This window comes from Priapulus caudatus, unplaced genomic scaffold (genome assembly GCF_000485595.1).
Source record: "Priapulus caudatus unplaced genomic scaffold, Priapulus_caudatus-5.0.1 Scaffold468, whole genome shotgun sequence".
Lineage (NCBI taxonomy): Eukaryota > Metazoa > Priapulida > Priapulimorpha > Priapulimorphida > Priapulidae > Priapulus > Priapulus caudatus.
Window position 1 is genome coordinate 190068 of NW_014577529.1, and position 13267 is coordinate 203334.

The following is a 13267-nucleotide window of genomic DNA, read 5'->3' on the forward strand; positions in this document are numbered from 1 at the left end:
TGTCGACTGACATCTGCTTGTGGATATCAAGCTTTTTAATTTAACTTTTGTTATCGGTTCTGATGTTGCGCACGGGACGCTGATAGGCAACTGCCGCCTTTTTTGCAAAAGACTTTCTGTGACAGGAACTGTTTCGCTACAAAATGGCGCGCTGGCAGTTCTACAACCTCTCGCTCGCAACGCTTTACCCGCTTTGACGCTGCAAAAAAGTTCGAAATCGCTTGAGTGCGGTTTTTTTATACCCATTCGTTTTCTAAAAACTCTATAATTGCCAAAAAGTATGGATTTGCCGAAGTGAATTACGTTTTATGCTAACACTTGCGTCACAAACAGTTTTCGCATTTACGATTCTTTGCTAGACGGAGCTTAACTAGTCACCGTTAGATCGGGACCGGCCTTCGAGGTTTTAAAACGAAGCCATGAAACTATATATAGTATCATAACACAACAATAACATACGCTCGTACACACACATAGGGCCCCTATCACATGATAAGCAAAGAATAATCTCAAAAGAAGAGCTCTCTTTTGACAAATATATATCTTGCGATACAGAGACATCCTGCCCGCATATTTTATATACACCACCCATATGCAGAATTTGCGGAAACGCCGCGTATGGGCATGCAGCTATCACTTAAATAATGCAAGCACGACAATTTATTCTAATTTATTCTCGTCTCCGTTCGGTGTGGTGACAATCAGGTAATCTAATTGCAGTAATTATACACGCGGTTCCGCCTGGCATCGGTTTCGCCGACGGCAAGGGGATTAATGAATGATCAATCATCGATTAATACGCTCGTTGCAATCGAGTTAATTTTGCCGCGACTTGCTATGGGGGATGACGGAAAAGGGCTTACTCGTTATGTTCCTGCGCCGGAGCCATCTTAAATGAGGACGACGGCGCGGATCTTTAAAGCGTTAAATATTCCGGTTCGGTCACTGGCCTGCACTTCTGATGATCCGAGTAAGGCCCGGTTAGCGTTCGCGAGAGAGAACAACGCGGACAGCTTAAGTGAATGGGCCACGCGCTTATACACGCCGATACAGGCAAGTTGCCATTAATCATGGGGACATCTCACCACATGCGCAGGCGTTGACCCCCAGCGGAAGCGATGTGTTGATTTGATAAATTACTTACTACGAAATGCTCGCGCGTCGTTCGCCTGAACTGTTGCTTGGCGAGTTGAAGATGGCGGATGGCCACAAGAGCATGACGAGGAAGAGGCCTGTTTTCAGGCCGACCGAGGCAACAGGTACGACAATGTCCAGCAACTCCTCTTGCCTACCTGCATAGAAGCACACGCACATTCGTTACACACTTACTACTTTGCTGCTAGATTTTTGTGGAATCCTACCTGCGTTTTCTGCTTTTCCTAAACGTTCTGACCACCTCGGCATATTGAAGATTCTGTGCAGAGACCGCTGGCGTATACACCGGCCTAAAATACACAGGTGGGTGTGTTGTCGCAAGGGATGTGTTTTACAACTCATTTGGAATGTGACGTGTGCTTATTAGATAGTCATCTAAATCATAAAGGTTCACCAGTTGCATATGTTGAGAACCGAGTTTTACACACTAAGAACATTCGAGTTCTCGGCCAGAGCTTACACAGTTCACCACTAGTAAAAGGGAGGTCACATATACGACGAGACCGCCGTCCGTACGCTCTCTCCTTTCTCTCTCTCTCCTCCTCTCTGTCTCTTTCTCCTTCTCTCCTCTCTCTCTCCTCTCTCTCTTCTCTCTCTCTCCTCTTCTCTCTCTCTTCCTCTCCTCTCGTCTCCCCTCTTTCTCTCTCTCCCTCTCTCTCTTCCCTCTCCCTCCTCTCTGCTCTCTGCTCTTCTCTCTTCTCGCTCTCTCTCTATCTCCCGTCTACTCTCCCTCTCTTCTCTCTCTCTCTATCTCCCTCTCTCTCCCTCTCGTCTCTCCCTCTCTGGCAACGCTTAATCTCCTCTTTTTTTCTCTCTCTCTCGCTCTCTCGCCATTTCTCTCTCTCTCTTCCCTCTTCTCTCTCTTTCTCTCCCATCTCACTCTTGATCGCACAGTTTTATCTCTCTCTCTCTCTCTCTCTCTCTCTCTCTCTCCTCGCTCTCTCTCCCTCTCTCTTCTGCACTCTGCTATCGTTTATATGATAGTTCGTGGTCCCCGCTTCAACAGGCAACGGACAAACGAGGACATCTCGCTAATAACGATATAAACGACATGTCTTTTATAAACAATCCTTACACAAGTTGCCATATTTTAACCGCTTAATCCGGACATTTCCGTGGTTCCCGACCCGTCCCGATAAAGCGATATCCGCTGTATTATATTTTATTTGTAGGCGTGTTATTCGCGACTACCGTAAGTAGCAAGTCTGCCCTAAAGACTAGAGAGAGCCAGATAAGACAAGACAAGAAGAGTAACGTTCACTAGCGTTCATACATCATATACAAACATGAAGTCTTAGTGTACTACCGAATAGAAAGAGCGTTCGAGCTACATAGACATTTGTATCACGCAACTTACTCCTTCTCAGCGGGTGTCTTGCTACAAGAGCCCCGAGAAGCGGCTTGCTCTTTCTATTTATACGGCGTTGCCCTCTCCTTACGTTCACTTTCTCGTTATACTCCCTTTTTCGTGGCCAACCGCCATACTAAATACGGTGGGTCGTGAGATTACAACTGCTTTACATGACCCTACCGAATTGGCTGGGGTATAGCGTTTCCACATTTGGCTCGACTCCATGGTCGTTCTGGCCGCTGATGTTCATAATCATCTTCGTGTCTAGGCTGTCGACAATCGCCAAGAACTCGGCAAGAACTCGGGAACCTTAGCGTGGGTTGGAGCTATGGCTTCCCCCTCCGCGTTCCGTTCCGCGCTTGCTTGATCTAGGTCCGACTCACAGCCTTGTTCGTGACATCTATTCGACACTGAGCGCCAAAGATTGACGTTTCCAGCCAATCGCCATCACTTCCCTGGCGTATGGCATTTGCAGCTTACAATATCATAACTTGTTATCGTTTCAGGCGATATGTTATCGATGTCGCGATCTTTGTCATTGTGTCGTTATTGTCGTAGTTGTCATTGTTGTCGTGGTTATCGTCGTCGCCAGGGTCGTCGTCGTCATCGTTTTTGTAGTAGTAGTAGTAGTAGTAGTAGTAGTAGTAGTAGTAGTAGTAGTATAGTAGCTAGTTAGTAGTAGTTAGTAGTCAAGTAGTTAGTAGTAGTAGTAGCGTGTGTAGTAGTATATAGTAAGTAGTGTAGTAGTAGTAGTTAGTAGTAGTAGTAGTAGTAGTAGTAGTAGTATTTAGTAGTAGTAGTAGTAGTAGTTAGTACAGTAGTTATTGTTGTTGTTGTTGTTGTTATCGTTGTTGTCGCCGTCGTTGTCGCAATACTGCACGACAGGCCCTTCCATGTCATATTTTCTTGAGAATTTGTTCGATGTCTACATTATCATCGTCATTATCTTTGTCATATTCATATCGTCATCATCGTATTATTCATCAGCATCCTTATAATCATAAACTTTTCCATCATCGCAATCACCATCATTGTCAACCTCATAATCTTCGTCAGTAGTGGCAACAGCAGCAACAGCCGCGTCATCATCAGCATTGGCATCATCATCATCATTATCCTCATTGCTAGCGTCAGCGCACCCCATTAATACCATACCATTATCACCATCATCATCAGAATCTCAACGGTTATCAGTCGCTCTCCGTTTTTCCTCGTCTTATCAGTTTACGTCGTTATTCGCAAGTACGAGTACGCACACGAGCGAGACAGAGGGGGAGTGAGGAGAGAAGGAGGGGTGGGAGGAGGGGAAGAGGAAGGGAGGGGCGTGAGAGAAGAAAAGAAGGACAAAGAATGAATTAAGAAATCGAAAAGGACGGATTTAGTGATCGCACGGGATTGATAGACGACGATGAAAGCTGTGATGCGAGCAAGGTCCGAACAGAGGGGAGAGGGGAAGAAGGAGAGGAGAGAAAGAGAGAGAGGGAAGAAGAGAGGCGGAAAGAAAGGAGGAAAAAAGAAGACGATGAAGAGAAGAGAGGAGAGAGAGAGAGAGAGGAGAAAGGATCGAGTAGAGAGGAAATAAAGCGAAGAGCAGAGAAAGCGAAGAGAGAGAGAGAGAGAGAGAGAGAGAGATAGAGAGAGGGAGAGAGCGAGTGTGTGAGAGAGAGATAGAGCAAGGGAGAGAGAGAGATATAGTTGAGCGTCATTGCGCGCGTTTATCCGCCTAGAAGCGCAAACGACATAGAGGAGATCATTAAGCAAGCAACGAGCGTTTATAGTATCATCACCTGAGCCTCGGCTAGCCGCGTCGGGATCTCCGATTTATAGCTCGTTTACCGTCTCGGAAGAACCCGCGGCAGCCTGGGCGGAGGCGCTTTCATAGCGCGAAGATATTGCCGGTTGCCGACAGACACGCGCCACAATGCGGAACTGTTGCCAACCGCGCTTCTTTTCTAGTCCTTCGCCGCAGAATCAGCCCGTGTGCGTCAATTACCTACGCTACGTACGGCGTAATTTTTACTTCTCTTATTCCCGAGCGTTTGATTGCAGATTGATAGGGTACGTGCGGTGTTCCGCTGCGGCGGCCGCCCTTCGCACTTCGGCTGCGGTTTCCACTGTGCGATAATCGGCCAGTTAATTCCGCGTCCATTTTCAGGTTATTCGAGTTTATCGTTGTATGTGCTCGCTATTTTCTCTTCTCCTCCCCCTCCTCCTCCTGCGATTTAAATGTTATGGCGAGTGAAATTATGCGATCGCGCCCATTTAACTCGTGATCGTAATTGTCGATTACATCAGTTCGTGCTGAGACGGGTCTATGTACCCGGTGGTACTGCCGCGAACTTGGCCCTTTTACATTTTTGTGAGTATCTAATATGCCGGACCCCTACCATGCCTACTCCACTACGAGTCTAGGGAGTCGCCTACGCCTACTCCTAGCCTAACCCTAACCAGAACCGAGCCTAACACTAACCCTAACGCTATAATCCTAACCCTAACCATATCACATAGTGACCAGGTACGTTCCGGTTCCGTACCGTACCAGGACGCTTCCCATAGACCCTATGAGCCCTAGTAGTGTCGTTTATATTTCTCGCTGGACTTCGTCATTAGTGGCAAAACCTGTGTCGGCTATATTTTTTGTTCTTTCCTGCTTACGCTAGCATGTAGAATCATCAATTATTAGGCGTGAAAGAGATCACACTGTAGTGCCAAAACCTTGTATTGTATTGGTCGTGTGCTTCTTAAAGACTGTGCATGTTGGTGTCCGTATCCAGTAGGAGGGTGCGATGCTTACTTCAGAGATACGGCTCGTTTAATTACAATGTTTAGTAATACCCCATTCTACTTTTTGTGTGTTTTATTTTCCCTTTAGAATACTAATTGTTAGAATAAAAATAAAATGGATAATATGAATACATATTTTACTATGATCTCCAAATAATGTATAAAAGTTATGGTTCTTGACAACATGCCCTCGACCAAAATGTTCATAACTAAAGGTTTCAAAAAAGGTTGGAACCACTGCCAAAGAATTTGATTGATAGAATCGGGCCGTTAAGAAAATGTGTGAAACGAGAAATTCATATATATACATATTTAATTTTATGTTGGTCTTATTTAAATTCTTAAATCCTCCGCAGATCTGAACAAGCGATCACAAATACGACCTCAGGCTCGCAATATGGAAAGTGAGAATTGGGTGAGAAGTCACATTCAGTGAGAACCGAGCCTCCTGCACCAATTATAATGCGAGATTGTTTTTAGAGATACATTCCAAATACGTATGTTTTGTACGTGACGGTTTAATCCATGGCAATATATATACTATATTATAGTATATAATATATATATATATAGGAGTAGACACACGCACGCACGCACGCACGCACGCACGCACACACACACATTAATTCGGATTTTGAGACGGCCATGTGGAAGATAGGTCCGCGCCAATTTATTGTGTCTGTACCTAACATGTTTTACCGTCGTTAAATAAAGTTTTTACTTACTTACTTACTTACTAATTCGCGCACCAGCTTCGGCTTACCCGAATTTGGCGAACTGCCACCAGAGTGTCATCATATAGGTACTGAGCTGTTGGTCGAGGTTGCGGAACGTTGCAGGTAAACCGTGGTCCGGTGTCAGCGGCAGTCCGAGCGTGTACCAGATGTCCGAGCCGTGGACAACACCTGCGCAATCATCATTTACCTGTATCTACAGCTATAGCTATGACAGTCAATGTATCATCGACAATCTACTGAGACTTGGCCAATGTTCGCTTAGTGTGTGGCTGTGTGTGTGTGTGTGTGTGTGTGTGCGTGTGTATGCGTGTGCGTGCGTGCGTGCGTGTGTGCGTGCGTGCGTGCATGCCGCTGCTACATGATAACGTTAAAACGCGGCTACACGCAAGCTCACATTACTAGCCATGAATACTCTGCCACCATTCATATAATGCCGCAGCCCTTTTATACAACGACAATGCATCAAACGTAGAATACAATGCGGGCTCATAGCAGCGCGGTTTAACGCGATCGTGGCCGTCGGCAGGCGGCCGACACACAGCATAAAAACCCGCAGGCACGTCGCAGATGCGTTCCTGAATGCAATTACTACAGGCCACATCTCCGCCATTATTACATGCTCATGTGTTTGAGCCTGTTCCTAAGTAGAGCCGACGTGCATTTACGGAAAACGAATACGAATTCTATTCCGTCTCCACTATATATCGTGCGTACATTTCCGAGCAGACGACCAGTGTGCACGTGCCGGTGTCGTTTGCGGGACGTTTCTCAACGTTGCTATGACAACGAACGAGTTCGGGGCCGGTGGCAATGGTCGCCTGCATAGCCTCCGTGAAAAGTCGTTTGTACTCCGTCCGTTGTGGAGAGCAGGCGTTAGCTTGTTTATGAAAACGTCATTCATTGGGAATCATTAGCCGTGGTCGTCATTTCGCGGCTGTCATCATGTTTTGTATATACGATGCAGTGTCGTCATTCGACACACGGCCTTTGAGCGCAGCTCCCATTACTCGACATGCGGGCGCGCCTCATCTGTCGAATAGAGAAAGATAGCTGGTGCATGCCTGCATTCGGGATACTACATTAAATGCTATCGGACTGCGAAAATCAAGGGGGGAATTTGTCGGGGAACAATTGTCGGACGTGGCTTAGTTCATTCTTTGCCCTCCCCCCCTGCCGCACACAGACCGATTCGATGTTGTATCATACCATACGGGACACACGAAAAATACACAAACCTCGCATGCAATGTGCACACCGTGCGACCCCGCGTATGTCGCGTGTATTGGGTACATCGAAAGCTACTGGACATAGCCGCCTATGACCGGGTTAGCAGCACCGTGCCTGTATAACTGTAACGACGATGAGGTAAACCAGTTACTAACCCGGTGCACTTTGCTCAGTGTGAAGCGATCGCGCGACGGATCTATAGCGCCTAAAACTACACTAAACGCCATCTAATCGCTTAGCGCGCGTGTTTGTAACTTTACCCGCTATAAAGTTGAGTCGCGACGCGTGCGAAAGGGCGTCACGTGGTCGCCGTTGGAAACGAGATGTTGGCATGCGATAGACCGGCAGCAGGAGAGAGAGAGAGAGAGAGAGAGAGAGGGAAGGTATGAGAGGGACGAGAGGAGAGGAGAGGGCAAGCAGCAGAGAGAGATGGAGCGACGAGAGAAAGAGAAAGAAAAGAGTCCTAGAGGTGAAAGAGAGGTGCGGTGAGTGAGAGTTTAGAGGGAGAGCAGAATAGTAGGGAGGGAAGAAAACAAATGAGAGAACACGAAATTTTCACCACGTTTCGCGCCGTCAATAATAAGCTATGAGGGCGAACAGTAAAGCGTACTTCCTTATTTAAAACGCAAGCTTGCGCGACGCTAGCTATACTGCCTTATTTAAAACAGCGTGCCGGGGTTGGGGCACATTTTAGCATTGCGCGTGACATGTACGGCGTGCATGCGTGCGTATCTGCGTTCGGCGTGTGTCCGGTCAGCGCGTGCGTGCGAGTATCGTTATCGTGTATACGAACTGTACGTGCTGCATGACGTGCGTGCGTGCTTGCGTAGACGGTCGCGTGCGGCGTGCCGTGCGGCGTGCGTCTGCGTGCGTGCGTGCCGTGCGGCGTACGTATACGTGTATACGAACGGTGTGCTGCATGCGTGCGAGCGTGCGTACGTGCGTGCATGATGCGTCGCGTGCGGGCAGTAGCGTGCGTGCGTGCGACGTTCGAAATTTCGATGTATCGCGTGGCCGTGTAGCGCACGTGTCGCGTGTGAACTTTGAAATTTATCTGAGGTATTTCGATGTAATTCTTGAGCGGCTGATTTTTATGCGCAAAAGCATAGACGCTGTTAGCCCACGTTTAACTTGATAATTCTAGAGTGAAATATATGGCCGGCTGGCTGTCTTCACTAGCATTGGTGTGTAAGGTCCGTGCGTTTGTGAAAACAGATGACGTCATGTTGTATAATGTACATATCAACACTAACGCGCACGGCACGCACACATCTCACCCACGGCCGTGTACGGCATTACCCACACATAAACACACACGTGCGCGCGCACGCTCACACGCACACACGCACAGCACGCACGCCACGCATGCACGCGCGCCGCACGGCACATCACACACACACACACACACACACACCACACAACCACGCACACATATATAATTTGTAGTTTTAAGGAGAGAGAGAGGGAGTTTATATCAGTTCACGTCCACTAGCACTGTAAGAATAGAGATGATTTTTAATCCGCGAGCCGATCAGAGAGATTCGCGCGCTTTCATACTTTTACTCGTCCGCCAGTCAGCCCTGCTGACGATTTTAAGTTATATTTATCGATTGTCTATTAGCTCACTGTTAGTGATCTACAGTTTATAGATTAATTCGATGGTCACTGTCGTAGAATGACAATGTCATAATCGCTATTATGTATAAGACTCAAGGTACAGAAACAACGCATCTTTTACAATTCGTCTTCTGCTAGTTAGATTAATGAATACTGTTAATGAAATCTGGCTTATTCCGGGAAAACATATGAGCTCGTGTGTCTACTTCGGAAATCTAGATATGACAACTAAACTCATTCTAATGCGAACGCATCGCGTGGGAGATCGAATGAGCACATAAATAAATTCATGCAAAGAAAACAGGTATAAAATACTATTATAAATAACGAGATATTTCACCCTGGAGGCATCTTATTTTGTGAAATCTGTAGATGATTATTAATCCGTCTATCCGCAAAATTATTAGTATATGTATATTATTATCACAATTTTTATTATTGATATTATTATTACTAATATTATAATCATCATTATAATTTGAGTCGGCGTGGGCGATCTTTCGTGGTTTTTGTTGGCGGGGGGCAGTACATCTACTTTACACCTGGAAGCAAATACTGGTTTAATCTTAATCTCAATGTCATCATGATCGGTGGGATATGATCAACGATATATTTCTCTCTTCGTTTTGTAGTGGTGGTTTTTTATTATGTTATTCTCTTGGCGGTCTCTCCGTCTCTCTCTTTCTCTCACTCACTCACTCACTCACTCACTCTCTGTCGATCTCTCACTCTCTCTCTCTCTCTCTCTCTCTCTCTCTCTCTCTCTCTCTCCCCCTCAATCTCCCACTCACTTCCTCTCCTCTTTCTATCTACCCTCTCTTCCCAGCCTTCACCGCGCTCTCTTCCTCTTCTCTCACATCGTGCCCCTTTCTTCTTCTATTTCTTTCGCCTCTCACACTCTTTTTCTGCCTTGTGCTCATCTCACTCTTGGCCTTGCGCACGTTCTCACTCTCCCCTCTCACGCCCGCTTCTTCCACCCTCACCCACTGTCCCCGTTCTACTCTTTCCCCTCTTCCTGCTCCGCCTCCATCTTTCCGTTCTCCCGATGCGGCAATCAGCGAGCGGTATTATTGTTCCCCACGTAAACGTTTGTACATAAATCGATCTCTGAATGATGTTTTTCCACTGATATTTCCGATCGTTGCCTTTTGCAACGACAAGTAGTTGAAATTATTCCCTCCGCAGCAGCCAAACACGGAGGCGGAACATATAGTACGACTCCCTCCCTATTTGTACGCAAAGCAGTGATTATTTTCATTAGCGAAGCGGCGCGGAAATCAATTCGGCTAATAATTCTTCAAATTTTCGAAAAAGATATCCTTGCTTCGCTGCGCTTTCATTACGTTGCTCTTCAACCTGTACCAAATATGGAGTAAACTGATGAGCAGCAAATGAGGCCATTCAGCCCCGCGCGCACTCTAAATTTCATCGCGCCGAGAAATTGCCCCGATGTTAGAATGCAAATATGCGCGTTTGTATATAATGAGATTCGTTGTAAATATATGATAGATGGACGTGCAGTCTTTTCTCTTGTATCTATCTCCTCGCATGTACGATGTACTGATAATTGTACACAGCTGTGTAAATGCTGCGTCGGAAAATTCGTGAAATCCATTTACGTGTAATTTATGAAGAGCGAATCGAGTTAGTGTTTCTGCGCGCTAAGAGGGAGGCAAACTTAATTGCAGAGAAGAAATTATTGTTGTTGAAGCATAACAGCGTAAATGGCTGACGATGAACTTCTGATAGTGACAACGAGGTCAGCGATCGGTGAGGTTAGCATCCAACGACGCGATCGCACTTGGTCGACCTTTGTTCTGGCTTAACTAGCTATATTGCGACTCCCCGGATGTGTCATGGCGGCTTCAATCACGGGGCTGTCAAAATTTAACGCGGGATCCCGCACGAACGACTCGCTAAATGCAGAGCCGAGTGCGGCTCTATAGAAGAGCAACTTGGACACGGTGTGATGACGTCACTATAAGATGCACATTCTACGTTTAATCGTTGAGGTGTGTCAAAACGCGTTACGATTTCACGCATTCGCGATAGCGACACCGATATGTTGGTTACTCGGCAAGCGAATTACTATAATTTACCGGCATTAACAAATGCGTACTCTCTATGTCCGCGACCCGGTATCTGCTCGTGTACCGCTCTGTATATTGGCATTCCGTACAATAAAAGACTTATTTAAATAAATAGGCGTGCGTTTAGAGCAGTTCACTTGATGCGCTCTGTATTCGGGCAACAGACGATGTTTCTCGATCCATATTTAATGAATTTTTGCATGAAATATTAACCGGTGGTGTTATAATTTACGTACGTGTCTCTAAAAACTTGTCAGTTATTTAATCGGATGTCTGGCCGAGTCGTCCGATAACGCTATTTCCATATATAGCCGGTGGATCAGTAGCTCGAGGGGAGGAAACCGGGTTGATATAATTAATATTTTTTAAACTAATTACATATTTAACGCGGCGGTTCGTGAGAAGGCGGGAGCCTTCGGGGGGATACAAGGGAAATTAGCCCAGCGGTAAGAAATTAAAATGTCTTGCGTTGACTACGGTGTGTACGCCCCGAGCTGCGGATAAATAAGAAGAAACTGCCGATCGAGCAATCACGTGCCCAGCCAGCCGAAATGAATGTTATAACGATCAGAACCGATCCAATAGAAGCGGAAATGAGTTTAAATGCGGACGTACCAGTAGTTGTGTGCCACACGACCACTTCGAGCATACGACGGGAGCATGCGTATTATTACGAGTTTTGAGCCATCTTGCGGCCTCCTTGCGCCACCTGGCGCTCCTTTTGCGTCCCATTGTTATCCTCGCGTGAAGAGGGTATACGAACGAGAGGAACCCTATTAAACACTGCATTTGCTGAATCACAAGCCTGACGAAGACCGTAGTCCACGTATACCATAATTTGACACAACGCATTCGCCAATGACACCTCAGCTTCTATGCATTTCATATAAATCAGTTCTATTCATTGCATATAACACGTCCTTGTTTCGAACTATAGGTAGTACAATGGATCTGCACACAGTAGAGCCAGCCCGAGCTATTTATATTATTATAATAATCTATTAAAATATCGTGTAACAACACAGGATACATAATCAACACAGTGTTGCTGAAACACTTTAGTAAGACTTCTGAAACACTTAAGTACCACTGGAAATTCTTACGGTGAGGTAACATTTGCGACCCATGCTGCTTCATTAATTGCTGTACACTAATTAAAACGTTACTAATTATTGTACGGTGGGTAATTTAACGTGATGAGATTGTTTGTACTCGATGACTGCTTTTCGCTTACTGCAAGTAACTGTGACTTTACAACATTACAACATGACTTATAATATATTAATATATATCATAATTATAAATATATATATAGTATGTAAATTTTAACACAACGCCCTGTTATTGAGTCTTGCGCAATTTTCAATCAAATTCTTTTCGATTGCGTCAAAAAAACTAGGAGAAAAAGTCATCGTTATACGTGTCGTTGGCATCCGGGTACTCTGGACGTACATCCGGGTCCTCAGAATAGGTTGCGTCGCCGGTCCGTCGTTCCGCCCGTCGTTGTTTGTTCGACCTTCAGTGAGCACGCAAAGCGCCTTCAGATCCCTCGTTAAATATTCAGGATTAATTTCGCGGCGGCTGGCTTTGAAAGTAATCGAAAGAATACATTATAATCGCAAGGCCACACGTCGCGCACGCGCAGACGGTATCTCAGCGTCATCGTGTTTCACGCAGACGCTGCAATTGCCGTCGCCCGCGCCTGCGTCGGCTGCGCAGGTTTACGGACGCCCCCCCCCCCCTGCATTGAGTCGGCACGCATACATACACAGCGACCAGGCTACGCCGTTATAGCGCAATACACAGTGGAGTAATAGCTATAGATAGAGTAATATATAGTGTTCTTTTGAGAACTGAATGGCGTTTGGCCCGCTGTTGTGTTCGACGGTGTATTGAACACGGATATTAATTAACACGGATATTAATTCGACTTCATGAAAGCCGTGCTATCGCGCGCATCGGAGAGCGTTGCTGTTTATGCGTGTTTGTAGCAATTTGGCATTCCCGTTATAGCAATATATGTATATATATATATATATATCCATCCATCAATCCATCCATCCATCCATCCATCCATCTATTCATCCATATATCCATCCATCCATCCATCCATCCATTCATCCATCCAGCCATTCATCCATCCATCCATCCATCCATCAATCTATCCCATCCATCCATCCATCAATCCATCCATCCATCTATCCATTCATTCATCCATCCATCCATCCATCCATCCATCCATCCATCCATCCATCCATCCATCCATCCATCCATCCATCCATCCATCCATCCATCCATCCATCCAT

General features: G+C 46.0%; 1 protein-coding gene across 1 annotated transcript in view; it reads right to left on the reverse strand.

Annotated features, from left to right (window-relative positions):
* Window positions 1-1143: 1143 nt before the first annotated feature.
* LOC106810722 (iron/zinc purple acid phosphatase-like protein) overlaps window positions 1144-13267 on the reverse strand; it is a 34402-nt gene continuing 22278 nt past the window's right edge. The window contains exons 12-15 of the mRNA XM_014814158.1: window positions 6505-6667; window positions 6054-6195; window positions 2687-2775; window positions 1144-1292 (exon numbers count right to left, since the gene is read on the reverse strand). Of these exons, the coding sequence (XP_014669644.1) occupies window positions 1144-1292; window positions 2687-2775; window positions 6054-6195; window positions 6505-6667 (543 nt within the window). The remainder of the gene's footprint in view (window positions 1293-2686; window positions 2776-6053; window positions 6196-6504; window positions 6668-13267) is intronic.